The sequence below is a fragment of the Equus przewalskii genome, chromosome 28, assembly GCF_037783145.1.
Source record: "Equus przewalskii isolate Varuska chromosome 28, EquPr2, whole genome shotgun sequence".
NCBI classification, from domain to species: domain Eukaryota; kingdom Metazoa; phylum Chordata; class Mammalia; order Perissodactyla; family Equidae; genus Equus; species Equus przewalskii.
This window is the reverse complement of record NC_091858.1, coordinates 2157713-2171949: the sequence shown is the minus strand read 5'-3', so window position 1 is coordinate 2171949 and position 14237 is coordinate 2157713. Positions and strand designations below refer to the sequence as shown.

Here is a 14237-nt window from a genome sequence, read left to right as displayed (position 1 = left end):
ATAAATAAAATTGAAACCAAAAAAAATAGTAGAAAGGATCAATGAAACTAAGAACTGGTTCTTCAAGAAGATAAACAAAATTGACAAACCCCTAGCCAGACTCACCAAGAAAAAAAGAGAGAAGCCTCAAATAAATAAAATTAGAAATGAAAGAGGAGAAATTATAACTGACACCACAGAAATGCAAATGATTGTAAGAGAATACTATGAAAAGCTATATGCCAACAAATTGGACAACCTGGAAGAAATGGGTAAATTCTTAGACTCATACAACCTCCCAAGACTGAATCAAGAAGAAATAGAGAATCTGAATAGACCAGTTAGAAGTAAAGAGATTGAAACAGTAATCCAAAACCTCACAGAAAATAAAAGTCCGTGACCAGATGGCTTCTGTGGAGAATTATAGCAGACACTCAAACTATCCTCAAACTATTCCAAAAAATTGAGAAAGATAGAACACTTCCTAACACTTTCTATGAGGCCAGCATCACCCTGATCCCACAGCCAGAAAAGGACAGCACAAAGAGGAAAATTAAAGGCCAATATCACCGATGAATATAGATGCAAAAGTCCTCAACAAAATATTAGCAAACTGAATACAGCAATACATTAAAAGGATCATACACTGTGATCAAGTGGGTTTTATACCAGAGACATAGAGATGGTTCATCATCTGCAAATCAGTCAATGTGATACACCACATTAACAAGTGAGGAATAAAAATCACATGATCATCTCAATAGATGCAGAGAGAGCATTTGACAAGATCCAACATTCATTTATGATTTAAAAAACTGTCAATAAAATGAGTATAGAAGGAAAGCACCTCAACAAAATAAAGGCCGTATATGACAAACCCACAGCCAACATCATACCCAACGGGGAAAGACTGAAAGCCATCCCTCTGAGAACAGGAATAAGACAAGCATGCCCACTATCAACACTCTTATTCAACATAGTACTGGAAGTTTTGGCCGGAGCAGTTAGGCAAGAGAAAGAAACAAAAGGAATCCAAATAGGCAGTGAAGAAGTAAAATGCTTGCTGTTTGCAGATGACGTGATTTTATGTATAGAAAACCCTAAAAAAACCCATCTGAAAACTATTAGAAATGATCAACAATTGTAGCAACGTTGCAGGGTACAAAATCAACTTATAAAAATCAGTTGCACTGCTCTACTCTGATAACAAGCAAACAGAAAGAGAACTCAAGAATACAATCCCCATTTACAATTGCAGCAAAAAGAGTAAAGTATTTAGGAATAGATTTGACCAAGGAGATGAAAGACCTCTACAATGAAAACTATATGACATTATTGAAAGAAATCGATGATGACATAAAGAAATGGAATTATATTTCATGCACATAGATTGGAAGAATAAACATAGTTAAAATGTCCATACAACCTAAAGTAATCCACAGATTCATTGCAATTCCAATCAGAATCCCAATGACATTCTTCATGGAACTAGAATAAATAATCCTAAAATTCATATGTCTCAACAACAAACCCCGAATTGCTAAAGCAGTCCTGAGAAGAAGGAACAAAGCTGGAGGCATCACACCCCTGATTCAAAATATACTACAAAGCTATAGCAATCAAAACAGTATGGTACTGGTACAAAAACAGGTACAGTAAATGGTGTTGGGGGGCTCACTTGGTGGCATGGTGATTAAGTTCATGTGTTCCACTTTGGCAGCCCTGGGTTCACCGGATTGGATCCTGGGTGGGGACCTACTCATCACTCATTGAGCCATGCTGTGGCAGTGTCCCACATACAAAATAGAGGAAGATTGGCACAGATGTTAGCTCAGCAACAATCTTCCTCACCAAAAATAAATAAATAAATTGTGTTGAGAAAACTGGACAGCCACATGCAAAAGAATGAGAGTATCTTTCACCATACACAAAAATTAACTCAAAATTAATTAAAGACTTGAAAGTAAGACATGAAACCATAAAACTAGAAGAAATATAGATAGTACACTCTTTGATATCAATCTTAGAAGGATCTTTTCAAATAGCATGTCTACTTGAGCAAGGGAAACAAGAAAAAAGGAACAAATGAGACTTCATGAGACTAAAAAGCTTCTGCTAGGCAAAGGAAACCATGAACAAAACGAAAAGACAACTCACCAACTGGGAGAAAATATTTGCAAATCATATATCCAAAAAGGGGTTAATTTCCAAAATATATAAAGAACTCACACAACTCAACAACAACAAAATAACCTGATCAAAAAATAGGCAGGGGATATGAACAGACATTTTTCCAAAAAAGATACACAGATGACCACCAGGGATGTGAAAAGATGTTCAACATCACTAATCATCAGGGAAATGCAAATCAGAACTACAATAAGCTATCACCTTACACCTATTAGAATAGCTATAATTACCAAGACAAAAAACAACGAATGTTGGAGAGGATGTGGAGAAAAGGGAAGCCTCATACACTACTGGTAGGAATACAAACTGGTGCAGCCACTATGGGAAACAGTATGGAAGTTTCTCAAAAAATTAAAAATAGAAATACCATACAATCCAGCTATCCCACTACTGGGTATTTATCCAAAGAACATGAAATCAATGATCCAAAGAGACTTATGTACCCCTATGTTCATTGCAGCACTATTCGCAATAGTCAAGACATGGAAGCAACCCGAGTGCCCATCAACTGATGATTGGATAAAGATGATGTGGTATATGTACACAGTGGAATACTACTCAGCCATAAAAAAGACAAACTTGTACCATTTGTGACAACAGATGGAACTTGAGGGTATTATGTTAAGCGAGATAAGCCAGACAGAGAAAGACAAACACCATATGATTTCACTCATGTGGAAGATAAATAAATACATGGACAAAGAGCTCAAACTAATGGTTACCAGCAGGGAAGGGGGTTGAGAGGTGGGCATAAGGAGTAAAGGAGCACACAGATTTGGTGACTGACAAATAACAATGTACAACTGAAATTTCACAGTGTTATAAACTATTATGACCTCTATAAAATCATTGTTTTTTTAAAGTTAGTGATCCTGGAGCTCTGCGCCTCAATTCTTATTAGTAATTTTATGTTCTTGGTTGATTTTTTCCATTGTGGCTCCTCTCCCTTCTAAGCTAGTAGGCCACTCTTCTCCTGTCTTCAGGAAAGACCCCTTGCTCTCACTTGGGCCCTCTGTTGTGGGCTTTCGGGAACTTTTCTTAGTTTGTTTGAGAATACAAGTCTGCCTGAAGTGAAGAAAAACAGCATGGTGGTATGTATTACACCTACTGTGCCTTTCCACCTTCAGAAACAAGTGCGTTTGTGTTTTTCCATTCTAACTAAGCCCTGTGAATTCCACAACCCCATGTGAATCAATTGCTTCCAATCAATTTTGCTTTTTTTCTTGGAAAATCACTTTATACATTTGATTGGAAAGGGAAGTATGTTATGATTGGGTATGGGTAATATATTTCAAAAATCTGTCTTCATTATCTATGGTTTTGGTTATTGTAAATTCAGAAAATTAAGCCTTAATTTTTCCAAAGGAAGATTTGTACCTAATTGTTGGAACTAAATTGTGTCTATAAGATTTTTATCTCTAATGAGCAGAATTAACATACCTAATTGTGCCTTATGATACTGTGTAACAAATTCTGCTTGATGAAATTTTCTTTTATGAGAATATGTTCCACTATTTTTTCATTGATTATTTTTTTCTGTTATAGGGAATGACTCTGCATAAAAAGGCAGCTGAAGACAGACTTGCTAGTACAGGTTCAGGGCAGTCATTTCTGGCTCGGCAAAGACAAGCGACCAGCACCAGAAGATCTTACCCGGGCCACGTTCAACCAGCCACAGCAAGGTAGACAAGTCTTGCCATTAGAATAAAAAATACCCTGCATTCAAAACGTACTTCTGTTACATATAACAACATTTCAGGAAATTCAGCCAGCTTAATATTTGTCTCGATTTTATGTTAATATTTAGTAGTTTCTCATTTGAGGACTTTTTCCTGTATCTATAATGTTTTAGTTTCTTGGTCCTTTATTTTGTAGTCCTTTCAGTTCCTTTTAATGTGCCAAAAATTTTTAAATGCCCAATTAAAAGCATTGTATAATAGTGTAGTACTTTTCTTTGTATGAAAATGTCCTTTCCCCGATGGTGTAGGCTTTGTAATGAATTAGATTTTCTGCCAATAATTGATATACAATTTATATTCTTTATTGTGCCTCTGTGTTACCATGCTTTATAAGAATGTCTTTGTTTAAAGGGAATTAATCTTTTTATGATGTATTAATCTGTGTTTTCAATTGTTTTCCAAATGCACTTCAGATAACTTGCGTATTTACTATATAAAATGGTTGGCAAGTGCACTTTTTGCAAAGACATAAATACATTGGCAGAGGTGCTAATCAGATCTTACCTAAAGCACCTGATAGAACTATTTAGAGTAAAAAATGAGTTTTCACATTGTTTTCTAGGAAATTAAATTTGTCCGAAGATTTGGAAACTATTTTTAAAACATAAATACGTAGAATTTCATTATTTTCTGCTATCTTGTTTGCTGGCAGAAGTGAATGCATGGAGTAGGTTATTTGGGGGGAAATTGCAGAAGAAGAAAATTTAGCAGTGCATTGGTTTTTTTCTTGTTTTGGAATCTCATAGTAACTGAGAATCAAATCCCAGCAATGTGGCAACGTTTGTAAAGTCAACTGCCCTCCACATCTAAAAGACTTATTTTTCATGTACTTAGAAGTAATAGGTAGCCTTACTTTTGGGGCAATTTCCTTGTTGACTCGCACCTCCATTTGTTTTACTTTCTCCTTAATAGAAACCCTTCTATTTCTCAGTAATTCCTAACACCTAACATTTTAATATCAGTCATTAAGATCAGTAAGTGACTTCTTCTATGTAATGTTGTGACAGGTCTCTCTCACATTTTTTCTTAATTCTATGTCCTAGCCCAAGAATTTGCTACTGAATAGATTCTCTTGGGTGTTTGGTGGCCTCACAGTGCTTAGATTTGTTGACAGGTTGTAAACCATGTTTATTTACATTGACAAATGGCTGTCAAGTAATAATAATTTTCAAGCACTTTGACTATTTAAGGTGCTATATAAATGCAACATATTCATTTGAAAATGAAATGCCTCTGCTTAACTTTCCATATTGACGTAAGTGTCGGGTCCCAAATTATATTTAAGTTGCCCTGCAGCCTTTTTCTTGCACCATAGCCCATCTTTTTTAAAAGCAAAAAATTACGGAAATTAGGCTGATTTTTGTTTTTGTTTTTAGATAGGTTATCTAATAAGAGGATTTTATTTCATGTACTTGCTATTTGGAAGTTCAGGTTTAATTTAGTTTTGTATATTAAATACAAATGAATAATTTTAAATCAAGATAAATATAATTAAGAATTTTCAGCAACCGTATGCCAAGTGTTTGATTTTCAGTCCTTAGTTTTTTATAAGAAAATTGACCTAAAAATTAGTAGTATTTTCATTTGTCCTCAGAAACTGTCCTTGCAGAAAGGTATTATAGTATACACAGAAATGACTCCGTGCATGTGCTGATTTTTGCATTAAGTGCGGAAGTCTGAGCGCAGTGTGAGCGCTTCTGCCGGATCAGGCCGTAAAGCAGGAGGAATTAGTAGTAGTGGAGAGGACCACGCGAGGAGGACACGTCGTGGGTTTCAGGAGGCTAAGCAGGCCTAGGCAACGTGGAAAGTTTTGGCAATAAAAGATTAAAAGCAGTTTAAGATGGTTCTTAGTTCTATCCCCTTATTTCGCAGATGGCATAAGGATTCAACTGTTTTAAAACAGAGCATGAACACTAACCTTGGTAAAATTAAAATTACTGGGAAATTATACCCACAAAATAAGATAAATGAAAATAAGAGAGTCTGTGAACTGTTCATTACATGGATTCTATCCCATGCAATAAGAGGTTTTAATTTTAGTTTTCTGTTTACTGCCCCACTCCTGGGCTCCTACCCACCCGTCTACTCAGATATATTGCTCTAAACGGCTTGGAAAGATGCCAAGCTTTTAGAAGGAAGTTTTATTTATTTTTCTTCAGCATGTGTTGCATGCTGTTATTTTGGTGTTTACATTCATAACTTTCACTGTCCTTTACCTGTAAAGTTTAGTATATTACTTTCATTATATAGAAGAAATTATGTTTCTAAACATCCTGTAATTTTTTTATGTTTTTTAAAGCAGGAATAAAACAGCTTTAACAGCAACAGTCCTGTCTCCCTTGCCCAACTTTGGACAGGATTTATGAAATTTCTGTTTCTTAAGTAATGATTAATAATTTCTCAGAAGGTTTGTGATGATGCGTAGTCTGTCTGAAAGTTAACAGACATTGGATGCTTTATCTAGATGTGAGCCGTGTTGTGCCATCTTTCGCAAATCCCCGGATACAGCAGCTTCATGAAGCCGCTGTTGACGTGGACAGTGGGGCTAGTCCTGGCCTCAGCGGTGGAGTGAGTGCAGGGTGATTGCGTTAGGTTGGGTGAGCCATCACCCAGTGTCCAACTGCTTGTAAACAAAAAGCTTACTTTCTGGTTTTTTTCTAACCAGGGTAAGAAAATACAACCTAAATAACTAAAGAATATTAAAACATAACATTTATATTCTGCAGTGTGTATTTAAGAAGTTTATAATGGGGGGAAAAATCCAGCAAATATAGTAGTTTACCACATCTAAAAGAGAGAATAAATAATACAATTGTACATATCTTAAAAGAACTTTCAAAAACTCGATTATATGTTTTTATCATTTGTCTAATTACTTTATAATAACTAAGAAAAAGAAGTCCCTAAATAAAGGACCCATGTTCCAAAATTGATCAAGATTGAGTTATTTCTGTTAGATAGCCCTAGCCTGTCAAAATTGGCTTAAGGAATTATTAGATTATAATAAGGATGATATTGTCCTCTGTAATTTTGTCAAGGTTTTCTTGTTTTGTTTATATAATGAGAGCTCAATTGTACAAAACTAACCTAAATATTATCCAGTCAGAAACATGAGCCTGTGTATCCTGTGAGTCCTCACAAAGGCATTAAAGTCAGTCTGTGCCAATGAACAGCGGTAAGTGATTGTTCAGTGAAAGACGAGTGAGGTTGAAGTAGAGATACATCTTATTTATGAGCTACTTTACTCACATCTCCTTTTCAAGAGCAGTTTTGTTTTATTCTTGTTACCTGATGATACGAAATATTTTTGAGTGTCTCTTGCTCTTAGATAAGCATTCATCTTTTAAAGATACCACCATGTTAAAAACTTGAAAAGTTTTATTCCACCGTAAGAATTATCTTGAAACAAAAATCTAAATTTTTAAAATTTCTTAACTCTCTGCATTTACTCTCCAGTTGTCAGATCTCAGACTCCAGGGCTGTTACAGTTATCCCCAGTTGGAACATGTGAGTTTTACCCACAGCTAGTGTAATCCTAGCTAGTTTACAGCCATGTGGATAAGACTATCTTTGATCCTAAAGTGAGAGGAAGGTGCTTGGCATCTTCCTTTTTGCTAAGGGCAAAATAACAACATAAAGACAAAACGCTTTTTGTTGTCTAGTGATTAAACTATGGAAGAATATTTTGACTTTTTATCCTCGTATTATGAAGGAACTCTGCCTAGCAATGGCTGTCAAACTGATGTAGCATTGTGCTTCTCGACAGTGAAGCCTGTCTGATACTCTGAAGTAGGGTGAAAGGGTGTACTGAGCAAGATAAGATGGGATGTCAGAATCTTTGTGAATTATTGTAGCACGTTTTTCATTTTTCCCTTTTTATAAGTTAAAAGGGTTTTCCATTCAATAAAAACAATCTCTTTTTCTGTAGTCGCAACTGTCCAAATGGCCACTTAAAGCTTTGAGTGGTTGTACAAGCCAGTTTCATTACATTTAGAAAGCGGTGTCACAGCTTATTCTTTGTAACTATAATGATTCGAATATTTTATATCATGAGGTTTTTATATCAGGAAGGCTATTCTCAATGTATCTGTCATCCAGTTTTTTTACTGTCTATAAAGTATATTTAAATAATAATTGGTGTATGTTCCTTTTATTGAAACTTTTGAAAATGTTTTATTGTCCATTGTCAGCACAATACTTTCATTTTTCTAAAGTTTTCCAATAAATACTGTTCATTTCTTAGAAGCCTAAAATACACAAAATAATTTGCTACTGGCACAGCTAATGTCTAGCCCTCCCCATTTCCCCAAATTATGGAAGTATTAATATTTAGCTTCTTTTTTATAAAATGAAGACATCACAAATGTGATGACATCCATCTCTTTTCAATCACTGATTATGCTCCTGGGAAGTATTAGTGATTTTTTTTAATAGCCTTTTATCAGTCCAATTCACATGTATTATCCTTATGAATATAAGAGCTTATAAAATTTATATTTAATCTTATGTTGAAACATGAATATACTTGGATTCTTCACATTGCACTTAAAATGATAGAGATGGGATATTAGTTTGAGAAACCAGAGTCCAGAACCTAATTGTGGCAAGTATATGAGTTTTGGCAGTTCGGGGGGCGGGGTCTGTAAATGTTTCCTTACAATTATATATCAGCAAAAACCTGATGTCTCTTTTCAGTGTTTTTCTGTTTTCTTATATTTTTAAATAATATTCTATAAAATTAGGTTTGTATACTATATATAAATGAGCATAGAAATCTGAGAAAGTGACAGAAGGCTGTTGAGGCAAATCCATTCCTAGAGAGTAGAACAGATCATTGGGATAAGAAATGACCTAACTATAAACACATATCCCGGCAGATGAAAGTACTAATACAACTAAGACTTATTAAGAAATGTCCCTAAAGGGACAGTTTACATGAAATCTTCGGTCTTTATTACATATGATCATTCAGGAAAAAAGAGTAGACACAAATATAGTTTATTTTCTAATTCTCCTTCCCTTTAGTGGGCATTAACTAGGCACACAATATTAACTATATGTGTCTATCAGTGGAGGAGAAAGTATTTTCATTTTGAAACTGTTAAACCATTACTAAATCTAAGATAGTGATTTAAGGCCATTAAGGCTACTGTGATTTGATGAGATAAGAAGAAATTTGTGGTGGCTGAAAATCACTACCAACTTCTTAATAGTTACCTAGATCTGCCACTTTATCTAGTTTACAAAGCGTAGCCTCAATTTTATGCCCCCCTTAATTATACTTAGTAACCCCACAGGAAATTTTGTTTAAAATGAACTCAGGAGTAGACGCTTTTCTTAATATATTCAAGGAGACCCTTTATGTACCTGTACATTACCACTAGGCTCTGAATTAGATGCTTAGGGTCTGAAGAAGAAATCGTCAGAGAATGTGTCCATAGCCTCAGAATTTTGGGTCCGTGGGCCTATAAAATATCCTGAACTATATCTACTTAGAGCTTTAAGGAAGAATTAAATGTCATGAGAGAGCAATCTCAAAGCGAGAGAAAGAAAACTCCAGAGCATGCTGAGGCTCTAACGTGTGTGAGGGACTTCTAAGCAGGCGTTATGGCTTTAGACCTCTAAATTGACGTCAGAAAATAATTAGTGTAGCAATTATATTAAAAAATTAATACAAGGGATTCATGTTTATTCTTGGGGTATTTGTTAACCTGTGAGCAGTGATTACTGTATATACATTCTATAGTGTGTTTATTTTATCTATGTCACTATTAGAGATGATTGTCTTGATATTATTTACTATTCTAATCATTTATGTATTATTTATACTTTACCGCAATATTCACAGCACTTTACTAATATTAGATAAGTATTTTCCTTCTCCCTTTCTGGGCATTTTCTATTAATATCTTTTCCACTGGGATTCTTCCTTGTTTTGGAGCGCTTGCTAAGAAAAATGTAAAGGATCACCCAAAGAAATGGGTTTTGTACTCTTCCTGAAATTTTTAAAGTCAGATCTGAAGTTCTAAGTCTAGAAGTCTATTTGAAGCCAGGCTGGGGCTACTAGGCATGAGTTACATTCTATAGTTCACATTAATAAGACTCCTTTATAAGTTAATACTTCTGAAGCCAAGTTATCTCAAATGCAAACACACTTGAAACTGTTTTCTCGAGTTGCATTAATAAAAACGAAACAATCTTCTAGTTAATCAGAAGATGTTCTTACCTTTGATTTTCCTGTCTCCTGAAATACAAACATACAAACCGTCCTTAGCTTTCATAGTTTCTTCATCATTGCCTATACCCAAAGCCAGGATAAAGAAAGCCAAGTTCAGGAGCCCGAAGTCAGGGAACCTGGAAAATGGTAGGAGTCAGGTGATGGGAAAGGCAGATACTAAAGATGGCAGGATGCTACAAAATATTCTTGGTTCTGCTGTAACAGATAAACTTCATGAATTTGGCCAGTTTTCTTAAGTTCAAATACAGCAAATTCTTCAGCTTGTTCTATTGAGAGATGTTTTTAGGAGTCAGGACTCTTCCGTTTGTAACTTGAATATATTTGTATTCAAATTATAGTCCAAAAGTACTGAAATAATTCCTTGTTACGTAAACATCGACACATATGATTACTTCCAAAGAATAGGGAGATTTGCTCGTAAGAATGTTCTCTTAGAGTTTTATCTTGTGTTTTTAGATGAGAGAAGTGCTTTTCCAGTGTAAAAAGTTTCTGTAGTATTTTCTTCTGCTTTCTTCCCTGTTCTCCTGATGTGCTTTGCTCAGGCAGGTCACCTAGAAGAGAGCAACACTCAAATAGAGAAATCTAGACTATGTCCTCTGAGGGAAGAGCGGCTTTTAAAAAGTAAAAAATTAAACCCGTTCATACACACACACGGACAAAATAGAATGTTTTGAATATCTAGTAATTAGTTATTGAATAGATAAGTCCCCTTCTAAATGTCTTTATCATCCGTTGGCTTGTTAACTTAGGTAAGAGTAGATTCTAGATCTGCATTGTCCCATTCATTAGCCACTAGCCACATGTGGCAGTTTAAAATTAAATAAAATTTAAAATTCTGTTCCCCGGTCACCTGGCCACATTTCAAGTGCTCAGTAGTCACTTGTGGATAGTGGTTACCCTATTGGACAGCACAGATAATAGAGCATTTCCATCACTGTAGGAAATGCTTTTTGACAGCGCTGTAATGCCCAACGAGAAATTAAGGACAAAATAAACGTACTCAGTGAACTTATGATAACGCTTAGATTTTACCACCATAGTTGAAGAAAGCTATTTTTCTTATAAAAATTAAAACCAGCCTTTTTAAAAGAGCTTGGAAAATTCAAAACCCTGTTCTTGGAAACTAGTTTTCAATGGTTTTTTAAACAGATTCTTAGCACTTTATTTTTCAAGTGTTATAATCATTTCATAAATGATAACTTAGTATCTTCAGGTTTTCTTCCTTTTTTATGTAGTCTTTTTGAGTTAATGATACATAGTTGTCTCACACTTATCGAGCAAACTGACGAATGCTTAATTTATTGACAAAAATTGATCCACATCATATCCTCCTATTACTTTTAAGTCTATAGAGATGTAATGAAAGTGGCCAACAGTTTTCTGTAGAAACACATTTCTCCTTAAAATCACATTTGATTATCTTCCGGCTTAAAGATGCATCCAGATCCAAATAATTTTTTTGGTTTTCTTCATAGTTTCCTGTTCTTAATAACTTGGATTATGAATCAAGTTAAGTTTCATGTATGAAGCAGACATTTTATTCCAGTGATTTAGTTAATGAAATATTTTTTAGTATTTACTTGGCCTGTTACTAAAGTAATTAACATAAATAAAAGAATCTATATGGATGCATCTTTGAAATTGTTAATGAAAGAGACTAATCATGATTCTTTTGAGTTGGCTTGGTACTCAGTAACTATCCTGTTAGGAAGTTGTGATGCTTTCCCTTTCATTTGTAAGTTTGTTTAGTCAAGCAACAGACTTGATCCAGTAGAGTCAAATTCCAAGCAAATTATGATGAAATTCTGTTGTTGAGGTACAGCTGAGTAAATGGTGTGATTTGAGTTGATTTTATTAGTTCCTTGGTGGCATAATTTAATGTGTGTTCTACAGAGACTCATATTAAGGGAAATTTTCAATATGCTTGAAATAAGAAATAACATTTTAGTATAAATACAGGAAATGACTGTACACAAATGCCAATCAATGATTTGAGGCCTTTTAATTTTTTTAATAGTAGTCTTTTTGTTTTTTAATAGCCTTAGTTATTTAAAATTTAGATGCACTAAAATGTCATTGCTGTCACTAACTTTGCTGTTTACAGCTTATGTATAATTCAGAATGCTTTGTACTCAGAAGAATAATTTCCAGGTTTATCTTGTTTTGCAATTATCATGTTCTAACAATTGCCCCACCATTTTTAACAGCCAATTTTTGGTTGTGTAATGAACAGTAAAATTTGAACATATCTAATAATTTAATAATTTGCCTTATTTTGATTCAGAAATTCTATCAAAGATTTGGGGTAGAAAGAAGCTTTTTTGTTGTTGCTATAGTACTTTTTTAATCTTTTCAGATGAGCTGGAAAACACCTTAGTACATTGGAGTTGGCGTTGTATTGATTACAGTCCCAGCTCTAAAGCCTTACACTCATGTCTTAAGTATCACTGACTGTTCTCTGCATAGTTGTTAGTGTCATAGTTGACATTGTGGTTATCCACCTTGTAGTTTAGCCTTTGCAGAAAGGATATTGCTAGATATATTCTTATTTCTGCTTGACTGTTGAATTTATAATTTCACAACTTGATCCTTTGTCATTATACTACAGAAATGAAATCCACATAGGACTCTAAATTTCTCACTTCACAAATGGAATCAGTACAGATTTAGCAACATTGTACATAATGGCATCCAAGCATTTTCCCCCTGTTTACTAAGTTTATCAGCCATTTACTATGTGTTATTGGATCGGTGGATTTTCTCACTATTTTTCTGAGTTGAATGACTTGTTGGAGAGACTCAGTAAGAAGTTTTCACTGAAATCACAAAAACATAAAGTCCAATAAACCACTAGAAGATAGATTTTTAATTTTTTTGAAATCTTATATTGTATTTCCTTTTGATATCATTTATTCATTTTAATTTTATGACTGCCAACTTGTTATGGTATTAATTAGATGTATATGTTTATATGTATGCATATAATATATGTATATGTATATGAAGAATAAAGTTAAGATTTGGTCAAACTATATTTTCCCATTCAAATACAAAAATGTTTTCAAGGCTGCAAAAAGTGTACAGTTGTTAAACAAGTTGTAAATAAAGACTTGTATAAAAATTCAGTTTAGACTTTTTTTCTGCTCTTAAATCGTGACAAACACATTTTGAATAATTGTCTAATAGTGTTCATCTACTTGCTTTTGGCCCTTGCCATAGGTTCCTACCAATTAAAAGATTATGCCACTGATTTATTCTTTGAGTTTCTTTCCAGTACCTGTGATAGATTTTGTTTGGATTTAGACTGGTACTTAATGTTTGTAAGCTGGTTGTCCAGAGTTCTTTGAGATAAAAGTTAAATATGGCTTCTCCCCTCTTACAGTTATCATTCAGCATGATCAGTCTTACCACAGACAGGACACAAGAACCAATGGTGGAGTATTTACGTTCTTTAACAATACAAAGCATTAGTGTTGAAGCATCCTATTTAGGCAATAAGTGCTCCTTTTTCTACCTTGTAGACCCTTACAGTTCACCCATTTCCTCACCCCTACCCTAAGCATTACTGAAATATGACGTCATCAGTGTTGTGGAAAGCAGTAGTAGCAATGTGGAGATTGATTAAATTTACATTAAAATAATCAGCCAAGTAATTCCAAAGTGAAGTTAGCACCAAGATAAAAAACTAGTATGCACATAGCCAAAATAGTACCCATTTTAATGTGTATTTATTGTAACATTTTAACGTCAGAAAGATAAATAGAAGTTTCCTTCACTCATTAGCATGGAGATAACAGTAGTAAGCTTAGCTCTTATGGAGTGTCTGTCCTGGGTATTTAATATTGAAGCAAAGGAGACAGGGATGAGGAGATAGGTTGAAGCACAAAAATTAAGCCAAAAAATGTTTTTGCCTTCAAAGATTTGTGTGACCAAATGGGCACAACACAGAAAAGTTCCCAAATAGAAGGCTCACCCAGCTGAAAGCCCACCAGTTTGCCTTAAGCGCTGTTCTGGTTACTGTCACATCGCTAGCCACTCCAAACCTGATGGCTTTAAACGACAATATGTTCTGTCGCTCAGGTCTGGACACA

General features: G+C 34.5%; 1 protein-coding gene across 2 annotated transcripts in view; it reads left to right on the top strand.

The window, feature by feature from the left end:
- The window catches only part of HOOK3 (hook microtubule tethering protein 3), a 103287-nt gene extending 90016 nt beyond the window's left edge, over positions 1-13271 (top strand). For both annotated transcript variants that reach the window (XM_070598692.1, XM_070598693.1), the window contains exon 22: positions 3715-13271. In XM_070598692.1, the coding sequence (XP_070454793.1) occupies positions 3715-3855 (141 nt within the window). In that variant the 3' untranslated portion in view covers positions 3856-13271. The remainder of the gene's footprint in view (positions 1-3714) is intronic.
- Positions 13272-14237: the final 966 nt, after the last annotated feature.